This window comes from Copadichromis virginalis, linkage group LG14 (genome assembly GCF_057382275.1).
Source record: "Copadichromis virginalis isolate Kocher_CV1m ecotype Utaka linkage group LG14, C_Virginalis_male_GT1.1, whole genome shotgun sequence".
NCBI classification, from domain to species: domain Eukaryota; kingdom Metazoa; phylum Chordata; class Actinopteri; order Cichliformes; family Cichlidae; genus Copadichromis; species Copadichromis virginalis.
This window is the reverse complement of record NC_140631.1, coordinates 10,503,718-10,523,502: the sequence shown is the minus strand read 5'-3', so window position 1 is coordinate 10,523,502 and position 19,785 is coordinate 10,503,718. Positions and strand designations below refer to the sequence as shown.

Genomic DNA, 19,785 nt, shown 5'->3' with positions numbered 1-19,785 from the left:
AAAAAAAAAAGTTAGGAGTGAACAAATTCAACAATCTGAACCAGCAACACCAAAAGGCCTGAAAGAACCCAGAAGACAACTTAAGTTCATGTTGAATTATTTCCATGATTAAGCAAAACAACTTCACAACATCTAATCAAGTCAAGGCCACTCATGAGGAGTTTTGTGTATGAAGAGACCTCTCCATGAATGGAAATACAGAAGGTTTTCAACAAGTTGTGAACCACTGGTTATGCTCAACAACTACAAAGTCAGACTGGACATCATCTAAAAGAGCCTGGTTAACCAGGATGAACTTCCGAGATTAACAGCTCACCACATTATATGAAAAACATGGAGGCAGCGTTATGGTATTGGCATGTATGGCTTGGCAGTGAAACTGGGCGACTCATCATTATAGCTCATGTGACTGCTAACAGAAGCAGCAGGATGACCTATGACGTGTATAGAGCTGTACTCTCTGCCCAGACAAATACAGAAGAACTGATGGGACCGTGCAAACGGATAATGAGCCAAAGCAAACTGACTTTAAGAAGTCATTGACTGCAAAGGCAACTCAAGACATCCTAAAGGCAAAGAAATGGGATGTTCTTGAAAGGCAGAGCATCTCAAAGGAGGAAATACAGCATTGGTTCTCCATGAGTTCTAGACTTTAAGAAGTCATTGACTGCAAAGGATTTTATCCAAGTATTAAAAAAAAAACTATCATTACACTCAGACACAATATACACCTTGAATTAAAGCTGAAAGTCTGCACTTCAAGAGTGGTAAGTGGTGCAGTGATTAGCCTCACGGCAAAAAGGTCCTGGGTTCAAATCCAATCTGTGGCCTTTCTGTGTGTGCATGTTCTTCCAGTATCTGTGTAGGTTCCCTCCGGATACTCTGTCTTCCTCCCACAGTTCAAAGGTTAACTGGTGTCCTTTTTTTTTTTTTTTTTAAAATAGCCTGTAGATGTGAAAGGTTGTCTGTCTATGTGTCAGCCCTGCAATAGACTGAATTTGCATCCAGGGTGTACTGCACCTCTTCACCTATGACAGCTAGGATTGGCTCCAGCCCAACCGCAACCCTGAATTTGATAAGTGACAGAAAATGATCCACTGTGGTGTTGTACAAACTTACGGCAAAGAAGGTGGCAAATATATTAAAATTTTGTCATTTCCCAAAAACATATGGAATCCCCTGTACCAACAAAGCACTTGGAATAATTCTTATCCAAACTGGACTGATTATCAGCAGTGAAGAGGAAAAGGGAATCCTGAAACTCAGCTCACGTCCATGTATTTAACAAATATAAAGCAAGAATAAATTAGAGTAAGCAAAGTATCATTTAGTATGCACTACATAAAATAAAGACCACAGTATTTAATGGGGATGCACAGCCTAGGAAGTCACTATGGCCACTAGAAATAACTTGCTGCCTGTGAAGCGAGCTGGGAAAATTGGAGAAATTCCACTTTTCCAACCTTGAAGGAGAAACTATTAGCGCAACATTTTCAACTGGAACGATAAGAGGACGGTTTGACTTTGGATTCTGAAATTATTTATCAGTGGAAAGTGGAGAAAAGCGGATTTAGAATGAAACAAAACAAAACCTGACCGTGACCTAATCTCTGTGGCATCTGAATAATTATTAGTGCGTTTTAGAGTCACAGCAGATCATTTCTGGACAGGACATCCAGGAAGTGCAGTCTCAACACAAATGTTTAGAAACAACAAAAGACTTAAAATACTTTAAAAAAATAAATAAATAAGGTGCAATGCTACTCAATGTGTGTTTAGATAGTCCATAACCTCCATGCCAAGTACATTCAAAGTCCTACGGCTGAAGCTTCACGTGTCTGCTGAATCAAGCAGAGACTGAACTGGCTTCAAGATGGAGGGAAGATATGTAACAGAGTCTAGACACAAGGATACTGAAGGTCAAATTCTAAGAGGGGTTTAGATATCACATTAACTACAAAGTTAGTTTCCTTCAGCTGATTAAAAGAACTCACTGAATGTGTTAATACAGTCTTTCATTTTTTCCGTTTCTCCCACTCGAGTGTTTTCTAACCAAAACACTTTTAAAGGGGACATATTGTTCTCTTCATTACTTTCTGGAATACATGTACTGGTTACAATGTGACCTGGGGCCCGTTCTTCGTACCTCGCTAAGTAAGTTAGCTGGATTTGATTGTTGACGATTTCGCGTGATCTTGGATCGTTCGGTTCCCCGAAGCTCATCCGGGACTTGCTGCCATAGCTATCACGTCTTGTTTTTGTTTTCCTATTCCTATTCTGGGGAGCCACTCAGAAGAAAGCTGGCGTAAAGTGGGCGGAGCTAAAAGAGTCTAGGTTCATACAGGGAGTGACTTGAAGGGTTGCTCAAAGCTTAGTGTAAAGGATAACATTGGGGTTTCAGACAAATATAAAACTTTTTTTTAAAAACGTATTAGTCAGAATTACCAGGAAATTCACTTCTGTTAGGTTACACACTCTTTGTCTAGAATATTTATCCCAATAATGCTCACATGTGGAGGTTGTTAAGATAATACAGCAGGGCCACGATAGGGAATATGTAATAAATTAAAAACAATGAACTTAAATAGCCGTAAATGATTAGAATTAAGATATCTACAGTAAATAAGTTATCATATAATAAGTTATCAGAACTCATAAAAAAAAACAAGGTGAATTGGCCTTTCATTGCTGTAATGGCCTTGTTGACTAATATTGGCATCTCGGCAAGTACCATGGCTTTCAGATATCGGTGCCAAATGATTTATGTCAGATGAAAAAAGAAACATATCAGCTTGTTATTCAAAGTTTTATCAACCACAAATTTCTTGATATTGTTGATCTAAAAAAAAAAAAAAAGAGGGGGGGGGGCTGGAGCCATTAGAAAAGCTGTTTAATGTAGTTTTGTAACCTGGGATCAAAATGAATCTGTGAAAACAACAAAAACCTCCACACACAATTTATTGAAATGACTCCCAGATGTGTGCGTGTCATCTTTGACATCAAGCATTGTTTACCAGGTCCAGTCTGTTCTTCACTCTTGTTTCTTGCACCATCAAAAATCCTTTCAACTCACAGAAAACTTAGAAACTCATATCCATGCTCTTCTTACATTACATTACTTTCTGTATTCCTGTCTTCAGGAATGCAACACTACAAAGGCTATAGAAAGTCCATTATCTATTTTACAATCACCTCAATGATTTATGGGCTCATTTCTTCTCTTTCTTTCTTTCAACACCCATTATTTCTTGATTTTTTTCAAAGATGCTCTATAAATACAGTTATTCTAAAACTTTCTACAATACATTTCCCATCCAGTCAGGATTTGTGTGCTGTAAATTGCAGTATCAAAGGGCTTTTGCAGGCTGAGATCAGGAGAGCAATAAAAAAAGATTTAGGGAAATAAAGTGAACAGGAATGTGCCAGTATCCTTGTGTCTAAACTAAATGCGTCCAAAGAAAATCCACAAATTTAGAGTTATTACAACAGCAAAAAAAAAGCTTAAAATAACATCACACTTCAATCAAGTGAAGGCCCTTTTCTGGGTTATAGAGGACAAACAGTGGATTCAGTTACATTCAGGTGCACGTTGCCTGACTTTTCCCCAGTTTCTGCCTCTACCTACTGCCTGTTTGACTACTGATGTACAGTGGGGCAAAAAAGTATTTAGTCAGCCACCGATTGTGCAAGTTCCCCCACTTAAAATGATGACAGAGGTCAGTAATTTGCACCAGAGGTACACTTCAACTGTGAGAGACAGAATGTGAAAAAAAAATCCATGAATCCACATGGTAGGATTTGTAAAGAATTTATTCGTAAATCAGGGTGGAAAATAAGTATTTGGTCACCTCAAACAAGGAAAATCTCTGGCTCTCACAGACCTGTAACGTCTTCTGTAAGTTACCTGTATGAATGGCACCTGTTTGAACTCATCATCTGTATAAAAGACACCTGTCCACAGCCTCAAACAGTCAGACTCCAAACTCCGCCATGGCCAAGACCAAAGAGCTTTCGAAGGACACCAGGAAAAGTATTGTAGACCTGCACCAGACTGGGAAGAGTGAATCTACAATAGGCAAGCAGCTTGGTGTGAAAAAATCAACTGTGGGAGCAATCATCAGAAAATGGAAGACATACAAGACCACTGATAATCTCCCTCAATCTGGGGCTCCACGCAAGATCTCATCCCGTGGGGTCAAAATGATCATGAGAACGGTGAGCAAAGATCCCAGAACCACACGGGGGGACCTGGTGAATGGCCTGCAGAGAGCTGGGACCAAAGTAACAAAGGTCACCATCAGTAACACACTACAACGGCAGGGAATCAAATCCCGCAGTGCCAGACGTGTTCCGCTGCTGAAGCCAGTGCATGTCCAGGCCCGTCTGAAGTTTGCCAGAGAGCACATGGATGATACAGCAGAGGATTGGGAGAATGTCATGTGGTCAGATGAAACCAAAGTAGAACTTTTTGGTATAAACTCAACTCGTCGTGTTTGGAGGAAGAAGAATACTGAGTTGCATCCCAAGAACACCATACCTACTGTGAAGCATGGGGGTGGAAACATCATGCTATGGGGCTGTTTTTCTGCCAAGGGGACAGGATGACTGATCCGTGTTAAGGACAGAATGAATGGGGCCATGTATCGTGAGATTTTGAGCCAAAACCTCCTTCTATCAGTGAGAACTTTGAAGATGAAACGAGGCTGGGTCTTCCAACATGACAATGATCCAAAACACACCGCCCGGGCAACAAAGGAGTGGCTCCGTAAGAAGCATTTGAAAGTCCTGGAGTGGCCTAGCCAGTCTCCAGACCTCAACCCCATAGAAAATCTGTGGCGGGAGTTGAAAGTCCGTGTTGCTCGGCGACAGCCCCAAAACATCACTGCTCTCGAGAAGATCTGCATGGAGGAATGGGCCAAAATACCAGCTACTGTGTGTGCAAACCTGGTAAAGACCTATAGTAAACGTTTGACCTCTGTTATTGCCAACAAAGGTTATGTTACAAAGCATTGAGTTGTATTTTTGTTATTGACCAAATACTTATTTTCCACCCTGATTTACGAATAAATTCTTTACAAATCCTACCATGTGGATTCATGGATTTTTTTTTCACATTCTGTCTCTCACAGTTGAAGTGTACCTCTGGTGCAAATTACTGACCTCTGTCATCATTTTAGGTGGGGGAACTTGCACAATCGGTGGCTGACTAAATACTTTTTTGCCCCACTGTATCTGTGACACTTTCAGATGATCCGGTCTATTCTAGGCCTGCTTGGTGGCTGAACTCAGATAGTATAAAATGCTATTTTCCACGTGACTTCATTTTAAAATTCAACATTTCAAGAAGCCATGGAGGAGCTGATTCTCCTTGGAGTAAATCTGTGTCTATGACCCTCACTTCAGTCTCACTGCTTCCTGCTCAGCTAGTCAGAGGGCTTCTTGCAGTTTTCTTTGGCTAGTCTGAGTCTGGACAGGATGTGTTTTTTAGGGAATTTTAGAGTGGTGCACCCAAACTGGCTCACGCCTCCGGTATCTCCCGGAAGTTTTTCCCGTCTCTGAACCCAGCTGCGCCAGCCGGGTTTCCAACAGTACACGCTGTCGTAAAAGCGCGAGCCATTTTCCCCTCCCAACACATAAATCCGTCTTTTCCACCTGGCCACACCCCCTGCTGCAATCCGCCGAGGCAACCCCGGAAAAACGACGGGGCTTGGAGCTCGGTCACTTCCGCCACCCGCTCCCCCTCGCTGCTCTGCGCTGACCAGCACCCCTCCCCCAGTCACCTCCCTCTCCACCCCTGACCCTCTGCCTTCTCTGAAAAACAGCACACGGCCTGTAGCGTCCAAAGTCTCCAGGTTGGTGTAGTTACCATCCAGGAACTTGGTGGTATCCCTCATGTATCCCCCAATGGCGCACACTCCACCTCGCACTGCTACTCCTCCAGCGAGGCAGGTGGCACCTGAATCTAGTGCCACACGTGTCCAGCAGTCTGTCAGGGTGTGATAAATAAGCACGCCTGAGTGGACCACAGCTCGGTTCTGTTCAAGTGTGGTTCCACCCAGGAGGTAAAGTCTTCCACGTAGTGCTGCACAGGCAAAGGCGCGCAGGGGAAGCGGTAGCCGAGGCCCAGGACTCCACTGAAGTGTGGTCAGGTCCAGAGTCTCACTGGAGTCCAGGAGAGCTGAGCGGTTGCTGCCACCCAAAGCATAGAGTGACTCTCCACATCCAAGGAGGCCTAGCATGGCCCGGGGCTGGACCATCGAAGGCTGCTCTATCCAGCGGTCCAACACAGCATCGTATTCATGCACGGCTGCAGACACAGAGCCGGTCCGCAGGATCCCACCAGCTACAAAAAGCCTGTCGCCCACAGCTGTGCAGCCAGGACTGACAAGTGAGCCGAGTGGTGCTAGCTTCTCCCACTTCCCTGTCCGAGGATCAAAGCAGTCCACCGTGTAGTCTCTTGCAGCTAAATACTCATCTTCCCGAGGCGTCAGGTCCACACAGACAATCTTTTTCTCAAACATTCCCTCTCGTGGTCTGAGAGGCCCGCCGAGGCCTTCTCCTGCTGCTGCTGGCCCCAGTTCTTGACTCAGTCTTCGGCTCTCTTCCTGGGACAACAGCCCGGGGCGCAGGTGGTGAAGCAGCGCTGGCATGTGAGCGTAGCGATCCAAAGGCTGGTGCTCTGCCCAGCGGCGTGCCGCATCATATACCTCTGCCTCCGAGTCCACGCCCAGACGGTCGGAGCTCAGAAGACTGCCTAAGGTGCCGTGGTCGAGCAGGAGGAAGTCTTTCTGGCGGGCCACCCGGGGAAAGTGCTGGGCTACCAGTCGCAGGGAGGCACGCAGCAGGAGCTGGTCATGGTGAGAGCGAGCCAGAGAGTACATCCCCAGGCAGTTGTCCACTGAGAGGTGCTCAAAAAGAAACCTGAAGCATTTAAAGTGAGAAAAAAAAAGCAGAAAAATGTCAAAGAAAAACAGAAGAAGAGAAAAAGGGAATGACACAAGATGATTTAATTGCCATCTTCATCTAGAAAACAGAATAGGTTTTATTTTAATTACAATCTAAAGTCAAAGTAAAAACGTAGCCACTTGAACTGTAACATCTAATTACTGAGGATATTAACTTTACCTGGAGCACAGGTCCTGGAGGGGCATGACCTGAAGCCGGTTGGCAGCCACAAACAGATCCTCAGCTGTATCCAGGGAGAGCCCAGCCTCCCCAGTGTACACAAACTGGATGATGGTTTCCATGACAGATGGCGTCACTTCCTCAAGCCGGATCTCTGTGAGGCGAGACTCCACCAGCGGGCTGGTGAACATGGCCCGAAAGTACGGACTCACGGCTGCTAAAAGGACTCTGATGGCAAAGAGAAGTCGAGGGAGAGTCAAAAGAAAAGAAGAAGTAGATGGGTGAGACATTAAAGTGAACCACAACAAAATGTAACAAATAAACAATTAAGAAAACTTCCTGTTACTGTACAAATGTAGGTTTTATACAATGGATCCATAGATGCACACAAAAAATAAATAAATTCCTTAACAAAACTGAAACTTTCATGTTGCATAATTACAAGACAGTCTGTAATTTTATGTAATCTTATATTAGCACAAACAGTCATAGTGCCTATAGAAACATGTAGAAAAACAGAGACATACGTTTGAAATTACTGTTATTTTTTTTACGTTGCGATATCTCAGGGATTAAACTGTATTTACACTTCTGTCCACTGACTGAAAGGGGAGTTTCTGGTCCAGCCCACTCAAGCTTAAAGTCAGTTGTATGTGGCCCATGGTGTAAAATGAGTTTGACATCCCCGATCTAACAGGACAAATACCTCCCAAAAGCATTACAGAGCTTTAAAAATTTCAGGCTTGAACTGTTTTCTTTCTTTTCATCACACACACTGGTGCTCTTATTCAGAATATAGCAAAGGATGACTCATCTGGTAAGTTCCTATACTCCACTCCTAAACCTGTGCCTTTACAGTTTTTGTAACACTGAAGTTTCCATTGCACGTCTTTTAATGGCGAGTTTCTGCACTTCAACCCTACTGCAATAACTATTCTTCCAAGCAGACCATTTTCCCGAAGGACAAGCTGCCCTGTCTTCTCTTACATATCACTCTAAACCACGGGTATCAGTGCTAACAAATGCATGCAGTTGACTGACGGGAAATGTTCATGCAGAACTACACATTATAACATGTGGCTTTTTATCTTCTTCTGCCCTTGAGGCAATGGTGGTTGTGATAGCTTTGGAAAGCACAAAAACATTGGGAAATGACACTGCTGTGAATCACACTGGAATTTCAAACATAATGCAGATGTGACTTTTGTCTCTTTTTCTAGTGTGCCAGATGAGCTGCCTTAGTAAAAGGCTCTTCTCAGCTCATCAGTAGATGAGCACCAATGCACACTCTTTCAAAGTCACTTGCATCATTATATAAAAATCACAATAATCTAGACCTGCTCATAGCTCTCTTTTTCAGAGGCTGGTTCTCTTGCTATTCCACAGCATTTTAAGGCGATAAAAGAGCTGTAGCTGTTCACTTTAATACAAAGTTTCAAAGCTGTGTCAATCCAAATCAAGAAAGCTATCACGATGAGCACAGAGCTACACTCCCTTCTCAGATTCAGACAAATTCTGCAAGCATGAATGGACAAAGCTTCGAACTACAAATAGATAATGACCCAAAGCAAAAAGACAACCCAAGAGTTTCTTAAGGCAAGAAAAATGTGAGATTGTTCAATGTCCAAGTCAGTCACTTGATCCTAACTCAACAGAGCAGCTATTTAGTTACTAAATACAAAACTGAATGCAGAGAGACCCAAAAACAAACACCTCACTGGAGGAAACACAACATTTGGTGACATCCATGGATTCTAAATGTCAGGCATCTCATCTCAATTCCTCTGAACCTCTGAAAACTACTGAAAATTGTTACAAAATGACAGAGAACAGGTCTCACCTTGTACTGCTCCTTAATTTTCCAACTAAAGCTAAATGTCTGCACTCCAAGTAAATTATTTACTGATGGTTTGATTTAAAATCCACTGTGGTGGCATACAGAGGTAAAATGACAAAAACTATAACACTGTCTAAAAACCTAAGGACCAGAGCGTATAAATAAACGGGACATTTATTTGTCAGTGCTAGAAAATCAATTTTGCAGTCTTTCAGTGTTCAAAGCTCTTCAAGTCATGTTTTTGAGTTTACTAAAGAAAAAAAAAGGGAAAAAGGAATAGTCAAGTAGCTTTATTGTCATTTCAACCATGTGCAGTGGTACACTACACAGTGAAGACAACGTTCCTCTGATATTGCTCTCATAATTACATATTGATAGTGTGTAATTACTACAAAAACTGTAAATACACAGGGGCAGGCACTGGTTTGTGGAAACCACCATGTTGCATCATCACCTTGAATACAGTGGCCGAGATGCACATTGCTGTTCTACTGTTTTATGGATGAGCCCACACACTCAGTACGTCAAAGGTGGAAAAGAGAAGTCATGCTGTGGAGGCAAACTGTACTTCAGACTTAAGATATGAAGGATATTATATAGGTTTTATCATCTGAGATAGGGTCCTGTTCACCAAAGTCAGGGCTCCAACACAGGAAAACATGCATCAACATGCTTATTTATTCCCAATATTGTCAATAATTACTTATTGTCAGGGAATTAGACCCTTGCATCTCCATACCCTGTAACATATGGCAATCATACCTGTGACACATGAACTTCTTTCCTTCAACAAGGAGGGTAACATCACACAGCTGCTGAGCATCCAGGAGTTGCTTCAGTCCTGAAAGACAGAGAAGAAAGAGGTGGGAGGAATGAGAGAGTGGCAACAGAAGGTAAGATCAGCCCAATGTAGTGCAGGAATAGAGAAACCCCAGCCTTGTCATTTTCTAATGTCCCACCATGAGTTATGTAGTCCCCCAGCGGGGTGGTGCTGTCATCGGGGAAGTCCTCCTCCTCTGAGTCGCTGTCTGACAGAGGCTCCCCTCCGCCCCCGTCTCCGTCCTGCCACGGCTGGGGACGCCAGGTGACTGTGCCCCCCCGCACAGCATTCATCTGAAGGTGTGGACACAAGCAGAGAATTATACACATGCATTATGCATTTAACATCAGCAAACACAGAACAGGCTGATCTTTATGCATCCAAGGACCATCATTATACCCAGAGACTGTGGACACATGGCCCAGATAGCACCTACCTCCAAATCACTGGCAGAAAAAGGTATGCTTTCCTAGCCACACATTATGAGAGCATTGCAATACAGTGCATGTTAAGAAACTCGTTGATTTTAATATCACATGTATGATACTTGCCATAAAAGGTGGAGTTTTAAAAATTCCAAAGCACACTGCTCATAGAGGCTGTGATGGGGGATTTTTTTTAGCTTTCATTTACCTTTGCTCTTCTTCTCGTTTCCACCGTGAAAGCTGGTTGGGTCTCACTTTCAGCAGGAACTGGTGAGGCAGTTTGGAGCAGACCGACTGTATCCAAGTACCTCGTTTATTGTCAAAAACTTGGAAGCATTTGGTTGTCTTGGTCCTACGGACTCAGCTGAAACGCTTGTCCCGGCCTGCGGTGAAGAGGCGTCAGGCTACTCGTTGCTCGTCAGGCTACTCATCCAGCCCTGTGTACACCATCACCAACTGGAGGTACAAACTAGCTTAAAAAAAGAAAAAAAATCTCCTCCTGTGCAAACGCGTCTCGTCGTTACACACATCAGTCCACCATGGCAGTGTACACAGACGCTCAGCTCGGTGGTTAGCCGGTAATAACTGCAGCTTTTAGGGCTCACGGAGCTGAAAATTGTGACTGAGTTCAGCTCCTTTCGGCCGCACTTGTCGTCTCTGAACCGGATTACCGCAACGGTAAACTTCCGTTCATCTGATTGGCTGACCTTTGCCCCGTGACGATTGTTTGGGGAGGATGAGCCGTTTCCTGTTACTGGATTAAAAAAAAAAAATCCTGCTCCTCCTCTGTGACAAAAGTTGCGTTAAATAACTACTCGTTTCTCTCTCTCTTCCAAATTTAATTGTTTACAAAAATGTATTTGGTTTCTAGCTGCGGTAACACTGGTTTCCGCATTCATGCTGCATTCATGGAAGATACGGACTTTTTAACAGCCAGAACTAGCGCTACCTAGTTAAACTGACACCTAAAAATATAAATTTATCATAAATCAAAAATATTAATAATAATAATAACAATGAAAATAATAATGAAATACACAAACATTGCCTCAAATGTTCGGGACACATTGATAACCACGAGAAACTTCAGTTGAGCAAGAGCCTAAACAGAATACGGCGTTGATTGTTCCTATACTTCCATGAACGCATCCTCAGCTAAAGAGACAAACATGGCGACCTGCATCGGCATGGTCGCTAAAGTTGGGGTTTTTGCAGCTGCTGTGCTAAAGCCGGTAGCCAGACAGTGTCCAGTGCATAGCGTAAATGTATTTGTCCCGCATCGCTTGTCGCATGGAGTCCGGAGTCGTTTGTACGAGCATGTCCGTGAAGGCTACAGTGACAAGCCTGAGCTGGACATGAGAGCTGTGTGTGAGGAGACTGACAAAGTCATAGCGAATGTAGAGAGCAGGAAAGGGGACCTGCGAGGGGACGATGTGAGGAAAATTGTAAGCGGTTTTAGTTACTAATTAAGTACTGTTTGTGGCATTAAAACACCATAATTTTATCCTATGTCACTATTTTCTAAAGTTTTTCTGGGTGTTATCGCTTCACTGAAAAATCTGTTTTTACAATAAGCCTCCACATGCATTTGCTTAAAATGTAACTGGGACATGATTCGCTCCAAACGTGTGATGCCACAAACTCCCACTGATACATAGATGTGTAAAGATTTCATACAAAATCTTTTATAACCCTGAGAATTAAAGCTGAAAGTCTGCACTTAAATTGCATCTTGATTCCCTGATTTGCAATCCACTGTGGTGGTGGTGTACAGAGGCAGAAAAAAACCCAGTCTTTTCCCCTAACATTATGGACGGCACTGCAAATCTTGCCTGGATCTAAAAATTGACAAAAATGTCTAGTCATGCTGACTGACCTTAAAACTACACTACTTACCATAATAAAAAGTGACGTCTTTGGTCTGAATACTTGTGACTGTAAATAAGATATCCTACCATGAAATCATCTGGGAAACAAAAAACAAAGCAGTTGTTTAAAATTAGATCGACTGTGTTAAATTTGACTGATCGGTTCTCAGTGTTTTTACATATGTACACCTGCTTAATATCACTGCTGTCTAATGTGCTTGCTTTTGACTCGATCATCCTGATTGTCTACCTTTTAGGTGTGTGTGTGGCAGGAGCTCCAGGCAGTAAAGACAGAAATCTCTGAGCTGGAGGAAGAGAAGCGGCGCATCAGTGATATAGTCAGAGCACTAGTGGTGAGAAATAGTTATTACAGCTCTAAACATTATAACCAGAATGAACTTCAGTTTCTATCGAGGTTTGCGTCATCATTTACTCTGCTTTGAGGTTTTTGTTGTTGTCAGAGAGTAGATTTCTGTGACCTAACTGATCTTTTCCTCACAGACAAAGGAGGACAAGAAAGCCCTCGCCAATGTAAGTTTCACTTCAGAACCTTGTCTCTTTTGTTACTGAGTCAGTTAACCTTCCTACTCCCCTGTGTTTTTGACCTATAATAAATCTCATGTGGCACCACTTCTGAGTCTTTGCTCTTTTCTATTCTTTAGCTTCCAGAGTACAACCAAGCTCTTCAGAATGGCAGAGAGATCCGCAATAGACTCAATCATCTGTACCACAAAGAGACCGAGCTGGATGAGGAACACTATGGCCGAGCACTCAGGCTGCCCAACACTACACACCCTGATGTGGTCAGGATACACTATGCACACACACTACTTTGTCCTGAGCTGCTTGGGAGAGATTTACTGTGAAGCTCAAGTCACTAAGCATAAGTTTCTCTTGCTCTTTCCAGCCAATAGGAGATGAGAACCAGGCGAGGGTGGTGGAGCTCGTGGGACAGAAACCAGGTGACTAATGAGATGAGAAGTGCAGATTTCTAAACTTTAAATTGATTACCTAATATTTTTTTTAATGAATGCTGACACAAACGTTTGTGTGTGTTTCTGGTACAGAGTTTGACTTTAAGCCCAAAGGACATGTAGAGCTGGGGGAAGAGTTAGGACTCATCAGGCAGAGGTGAAGATGACTCTGGTTGTTGTTTACAGTCCTTCACTGTACTGTATGTCCACTATAACACTGTCTAATATACAGTACAAGCTACTTTAATTTAAATAAACTGCGCTATTCACATTTCCTCTGTCCACTGCTGCAGGCATCTAGCTCATGTCTCAGGCCACAGGTCCTACTATCTTCGAGGAGCCGGGGCCAGACTTCAAGCTGCACTCCAGAACTTTGCCCTTGACACGCTACAGCGACGGGTATGTGTGTTTGGTCATTTGATGTGATCCCCGGATAATTAATGTTAGTAGTGTGTATTATTATATCTATATATATATATATAATATCTAGACATGCCAAACATGGATTCCTCCTTTGACTCCTACAGGGCTTCATTCCCATGGTTGTGCCTGATATGCTGAAGGGTGCAGTGTTTGTGAGTACCAAAGCTCAGGTTTCTAAAGTCACAATAAAATACTTTTGTCATACACTATACATAAAGGATGGCCTCATCCATCAAGACACTCACTATTCTGTGTAGTCTTGTCTTTCAGCCTCATTTTAAGGCTTTAATTTGAGTTTATTGTTTGCCAGATATAAGCACAGTTTAGGAGCTCAGTTTTGCTGCTGAGTAGGCACTCACCTGTCACTCAAAGTGGCTATGCCCCCAACTTAAAGCCTTAATAAAATGAAAATGACTGAGTCAGATACATTCACATGGCTACCTTGTCATAACCTTTGTAATTAGCCATAGAGATGAAAACCATTTTTCAAAACCAGGCCGTAAACATATTCATATCTGTAGCAAAGTTGAGCATTTTAACATGGGAGTCTTTGGGGATTGACTCACTTTTGGTGCTAGCACATCTGCATTAATCTCATTTTTCAGCTCATTTTTCAAACAATTTAAATTTAAATTATTCTAAATGAATTGTTTTGCAGTTATATATAAATTTTCGTTGAAGTAACTGGGCACAGCCACAGATAATCTCACTCTGCTCTCTGATTTGACCCACCTCCAGGAGGGTTGTGGGATGCAGCCCAATGCCCACAGCTCACAAGTCTACTCACTGGACCCTGCACGTTTCCCAGACCTCAACCTGGCTGGAACTGGAGAGGTTGGGGTGGCAGGTAAAGCTTCTTTTTCCATTTCCTCACAGTTTCAAATAACCAGCTGGTTGTGTATCAATACAGCAACAGTGTGTTGTATTGTTTAGTAAGCCTACAGCTATCGAGTGTAGTAACTGAGAGAAGTTTGCTTAGTCCCAACAGCAATCCTGTATTCGATCGATTGCTGAATTGAGATGTCGTGTGTCTTGCTGTCCATCAACTTATCAGTAGTCAGGTTTCAGTAAAGAAAAGCTCTCGTGGATCTCTGTATGTTTAGTTGCGTTTCTTTAATCTGGAGAGGGGTGGTAATGTGTAAACTGGATGCATCCATTTGTATCTCTTCCCTCAGGCTATTTCATGGATCATGCAGTGAACTCGAAGGACCTTCCTGTCAGGTGAGGTACACCCCACCTCTTACTTTGAGATATATGGAATAATTACACGTAATGCGATGCTGTCGTGTCTGTGTGCAGGACGGTGTGCAGCAGCACCTGCTACAGAGCGGAGACCGACACAGGCAGAGAGACATGGGGGCTCTACAGAGTTCATCATTTCAATAAGGTCAGAAGCCACACAGAAGTTTAATGTGTACATTTGCTGTACATGGACAAACCAATGATAATGTAAGTGGTTATTTGCTTGTGCGGCTGCTTGCTTCTATGTGCGTCTGTGCAGGTGGAGATGTTTGGAGTGACGGCAGACGAGACAGGAGAAGAAAGCTCGCAGCTGCTGCAGGAGTTTGTCAGTCTGCAAAAAGAGATGTTTTCTGCACTGGAACTGCACTACAGGTCCACACACACACACACACACACACACACGCGCGCACACACACACACGCACACACACACACACAGTCTTACTGTCTCCTCAGCTGTGTCCTCAGCTCGGACAAAATGATATTGTGGAAATATTCTGAAATGCAAAAATGTCGATGCTCCTCCCCGTTTTCTCTCAGAGAATGCTTGCACTGGTTGTAAGAAATAGTTTTGTGTAGTGAGGAAAGATGGAAAGCTGAGCATAATAACAAAAGACCAAAGATATAAAATATTAAGTGTAAAGGTATTTTTAGTGTTGATGTGTAAACACTGTTTTCCGTGTTTCTGTGGCTCTGTATACCCACTACAATGGTCGCTTTGTTCCACAACATCATCTCACAGTCACTTGTATTTATATCCAACATTAAGACGCTGCAGTATTTTTCTGAACACTAGGTGTCGCCACTCAGACAATATTGCCACATAAGTGCTGATATAGGAGGAGAAGAACTCAAAAACAGAAGCCAACAATTTGTCCAGTGTTTTTTGTTTTTTCCCACTACAAACTCAGGCTTTCTGTTCCAACGTCTGTATATCCGTGCGTCTCTGAGCTTCTGTACTGGTATATCATTAAAATGGCAGTATAGACTGACAAGATCCTACACTAGTCTCTTCAACTCAGCTGCAGTGGCCATGGCACAGCTGGCTACGTTACAAAGATCAAGATGTGCATGACTGGCTGAAGCAAGACAGGATGTGATGTCAAATTCAGTGCGCAACACAATGAACATATTGGGGCCATAAATGTTTTCTGGCCATTATTAGCGTGGTAGTGTTTAGTTTTCTTGGCCAGGTGAGGTTTGCACCCTTATTATTCCATTAGTTCACTGGAAATCTCAATATGAGGTCCAAAGAAATTGAGATTTTTCCATTGAAAGTGGAAAAGTCCATTAGGCTGTAAAGCCAAAAGAAACCTATCAGATATAAGAAACTGGTACATCCTTTAAAAGAAGGATTGCACTGGCCAGCTTTGCCAGAAATCATTTGAAAGAGCCTCAACAGTTCTGGAAAAAAAATCAGTGGACAAATGAAACCAAAATGGTGTTTAAGAAAAGTATGGAGGAGGAGAGAAATGGCTCATGATCAGAAGCATAACACATCATCTGTAAAACATGGTGGAGGTAATGTTGTGGAAAGGACATGTATGGCTAGAACCAGGTCACATGTGTTGGTGACTGGTGACATTATGACCTCGTCCCTCTTCTTCTCGGTAAAGCTTGGAATAATTTCAGTACTTCTGAAAAAAACAAAAGCAAAAAAACAAAACAAACCTTCAACTTCGACTGGAAAGTGACCCGATTAGGATTTGTCAGTCACATTTTTGGCCATTCAAATATGAACAGGTGAGCTGCGTTTCAACGGTACACATGTGTCTAAAAGGATAGAATGATGACTTTTTATATCCAAGGGGTCGAGTCTGGGGAGAAATGCTTCTAAAGTGCTCATTGACAGGCTGACAATCCCATGTAGTCATAAAGCAGTGAGTTTGGTTGAACCCTGTTCTGTCTTGAATTTGAAGTGAAACAGAAAAAAAGTAGATTTAAAGCTCAAGTCACCCAATGTCTACAGAAAATGCAGCACTACTTTCACTTTACACATCCCTCACATGTTGAGATCTGACCCTTACCTGTGACTATTTTCTTCTTCAGAGTGCTAGACATGCCGACAGAGGAACTTGGCCCTCCGGCACACAGAAAGTATGACATTGAAGCCTGGATGCCTGGGAGAAACAGCTATGGAGAGGTCAGCCCTGTTATATAAATATTACCCATTTACCTACTTACTTCCAGTTACCTCATTTCTATTTCTAATCAAGAAGCTTTCAGTTTGTACAGTCAATAGCGACTCACACCACTCCTGCATGAATAAATTTACGGACTGGTTTTTATAATTGTTGCTCATTTTATATCCTCTGTATCTCAGGTTTCCAGTGCGTCCAACTGCACAGACTACCAGAGTAGACGCCTCAACATCCTGTATGAGAGAGAGGACGGCAGTCTGCAGTACGCCCACACAGTAAGACTGCAGATGATGCTGCACTGCTGTATATTGCTGCTGGTTAGATATACCACCTCCGTAATCTATGTTTTCTTCCTCATCCTAGGTGAACGCCACAGCGTGTGCAATCCCCCGAACAGTAATCGCCATCCTAGAGACGCACCAAACCAAAGTAAGACACCAGCAGCATTTTTTTCCCCCCCACATTAGTTTTTTCCCCCACATTATTATGAAAGACAGTTCTGTAGTATATTCCCCTCATGTTTCTCATAATAAAACGTCAGCTCATCTACCTAACACAGTGTATAATGTGTAATATTTGTGGTGTTGTGACTGTTGTGATTCATGTTTCTCTAAATCACTTCTGTCAAACTCACATCCTAGCCTTCCAAACATTTTTTTCTGGGACTTTGCACATACACGTGAGGTTCTAAATAAATTTTACTCGACCTAGTTACAGCAACTGTCTGCAGTAATGCGCCCCGTGCACACGCCACAGTGGAACAACAAAGGAAAGTTGAGGCTGCTGGGAGAGAGACAACTTCTTTACTGAGTGTAAAGAAAGCTGGTGACTCTATGTGCCACAAGACAGTTTGTGTTTGCAAAGAATAATTTGTTTTGTAATTCTGAATCAGCACACAGAGCCACAGAAGGGTTAGAAGTTGTAAAAGGCAAGTCTCACTGCAGCAGTGGAAACGGCAACCGAGTCAGGTTGAGGTTGAATGGTACAGGTGAACTTCAAGATCAAGGATCTTTAAATTTTTTCTAAAACCCACTGAGCTGTCACGTTCAGGCTCTATACCAGGGGTCTCAAACTAGCGGCCCACATCACCCCTACTTTATATTGACGTGAAGTTACTTTTTTGTTAGGGAGGATTTGTTTGTTGTTGAGTGCAATGCTACAATAAGTTCTTTAAAAAGGAAAAAATGACTTAATAGGAAGGCAATATGAGCAGAGAGTACAAACGTGATGAGGGATTGGGTGTGTTAGTTCAGTGAGAGAGTTATTTGTAAAGAAAACAATTTTCACTCGTAGTCCAAAACGAATGTGTACACTTAGGTCTGCATTTTTATTTCGGTAAATACAAACAAAATTATAGCAGAAGTGCTGGCACGTGTCTGGCCAGTTTGTTCATTTGGTAGTTCAGTGAAAGGCTTCAGTTAGTTAAGAGTGAGAACAATAATTGTGCTCACTTTAGCAGCTTTGTCTTGTTATACAAAATGTGAAATTTCAAAAAACAAACAAAACACGACATTTTTGGAAATATTTGTGGGTGTTTTTGTGATTGTTTTTTTTTTGTACTACTTGAACACTAAAGTGTCCCTCACACGAGATGACAGAAGTGGCCCACACAGATATTTTAAGTTTAAAACCACTGATCTAGACTGTAGTAAAAGATGGATACCTTGACATCGCATATACCTGAGCTAAACATTTTCGCCATTGTAGCAGGTTGATTTTTTTTTTCTTTTTTCGTTTTCAGCTGTTCTTTTGATTTGCTGCTGTGTTTGGATCATTGTGTTGGTGCTGATAGGCTGTGCGTGGTTTTACGTTTTCACAGAGGACTTGTTCTTGAAATCTTGAAGCTTTTCAAACCTAACTCATGCTGCCATGCTCTGTTTCTACATCAGAGGCTTTCTCCTTTCAACACTTCCAAACAATCCGTACTTGTATAATTGTGCCATCATGAACTTTAACCATTAAACTTCTCGGAGCATTGCACAGCCAACATTTGAGGTAAATTTGCTGGGATGTCCACTCTTAGGAAGGTTGTAGCACGTGTTAACACACACCTGAATGCTCCAGACCAGCAAAGTCCCAAAGTTCTGCTTTTTGTAAAGGTACTCGCACTCAATGATAATCAATTAATTAAGTGCATTTGAATAACACCAACTGGCTGTTAATTCTTATAGAAGTAGTGAGGGTGTATTTAGTTTTTCACAGGAATTGATAAAATCTAGCTCTTTTTTCTCATATGTTTTCAAGAAGTTTTGAAACTAAGACTATACTTCCTTACGTTCTCTCACCAGGAGGGAACAATACGTGTTCCCCGAGCCCTGCAGCCTTACTTGAGTCTGGAAGTGATTGAGAAGCCAAAGTACACTCCACTGAAATACATCGGACCCAATCAGCGCTACCCACCACCAAGGCCGGCTCCTAAAATTAGATGACACTAACACAAGTTCAACACTCTAAACAGAAGCCATCGTCTACATAAATAAATAACTGTTTGTTTATTTAATGCAAGTGGATTGGTTGATTGACCGTGTCCCTCAAAAGACATAAAAAACGTTGAGAGTGAATTAAGTTTGTCAGTGTTTGAAAGAAGACCACTGTAAATAGATTCATTCCTTTGTCTAATGTAATGAAACTGGTGTCTTTTGTCTGGATAATTAGAGGAACAATAAGAAAAAAGCAATAAAAAGTGTGTATATCTCCAATATCGTTACTTTGGGGGTTTTTTCAGGGGGCTGCATATATAGACCTTGTAGATGGATTAGCTCTACAACAAAAACACACTATGTGCCTTTGAAGGAGGGAGCTTGCAGTTGGATATTTAATAACTCCCAAAGGTGACATACAGACCTGTTAATGTGCCTTACATTACCAGCTGTTTCAAAGCGATCTGCTCAAATAATTGAGCTAGAGGAGAGGAGGTGATGGAGCCTACAG

General features: G+C 42.4%; 2 protein-coding genes across 2 annotated transcripts; one reads left to right on the top strand and one right to left on the bottom strand.

The window, feature by feature from the left end:
- Positions 1–5,216: 5,216 nt before the first annotated feature.
- Positions 5,217–10,894, bottom strand: LOC146693426 (kelch repeat and BTB domain-containing protein 8). Its single transcript, XM_085479278.1, has 5 exons — positions 10,416–10,894; positions 9,922–10,075; positions 9,725–9,803; positions 7,126–7,353; positions 5,217–6,921 (listed from the first exon to the last, which is right to left on the bottom strand). Exons 2-5 carry the CDS (start codon positions 10,073–10,075, stop codon positions 5,424–5,426), a joined length of 1,959 nt encoding a protein of 652 aa, XP_085335404.1. The 5' UTR covers positions 10,416–10,894; the 3' UTR covers positions 5,217–5,423.
- A 463-nt stretch (positions 10,895–11,357) lies between these two features.
- On the top strand, positions 11,358–19,547 carry sars2 (seryl-tRNA synthetase 2, mitochondrial). The gene is made up of 16 exons (XM_085479279.1): positions 11,358–11,652; positions 12,333–12,428; positions 12,577–12,606; positions 12,738–12,878; positions 12,983–13,037; positions 13,143–13,206; positions 13,343–13,448; positions 13,577–13,624; positions 14,211–14,319; positions 14,648–14,693; positions 14,772–14,859; positions 14,974–15,086; positions 16,763–16,856; positions 17,037–17,129; positions 17,218–17,283; positions 19,143–19,547. Exons 1-16 carry the CDS (start codon positions 11,377–11,379, stop codon positions 19,281–19,283), a joined length of 1,566 nt encoding a protein of 521 aa, XP_085335405.1. The 5' UTR covers positions 11,358–11,376; the 3' UTR covers positions 19,284–19,547.
- Positions 19,548–19,785: the final 238 nt, after the last annotated feature.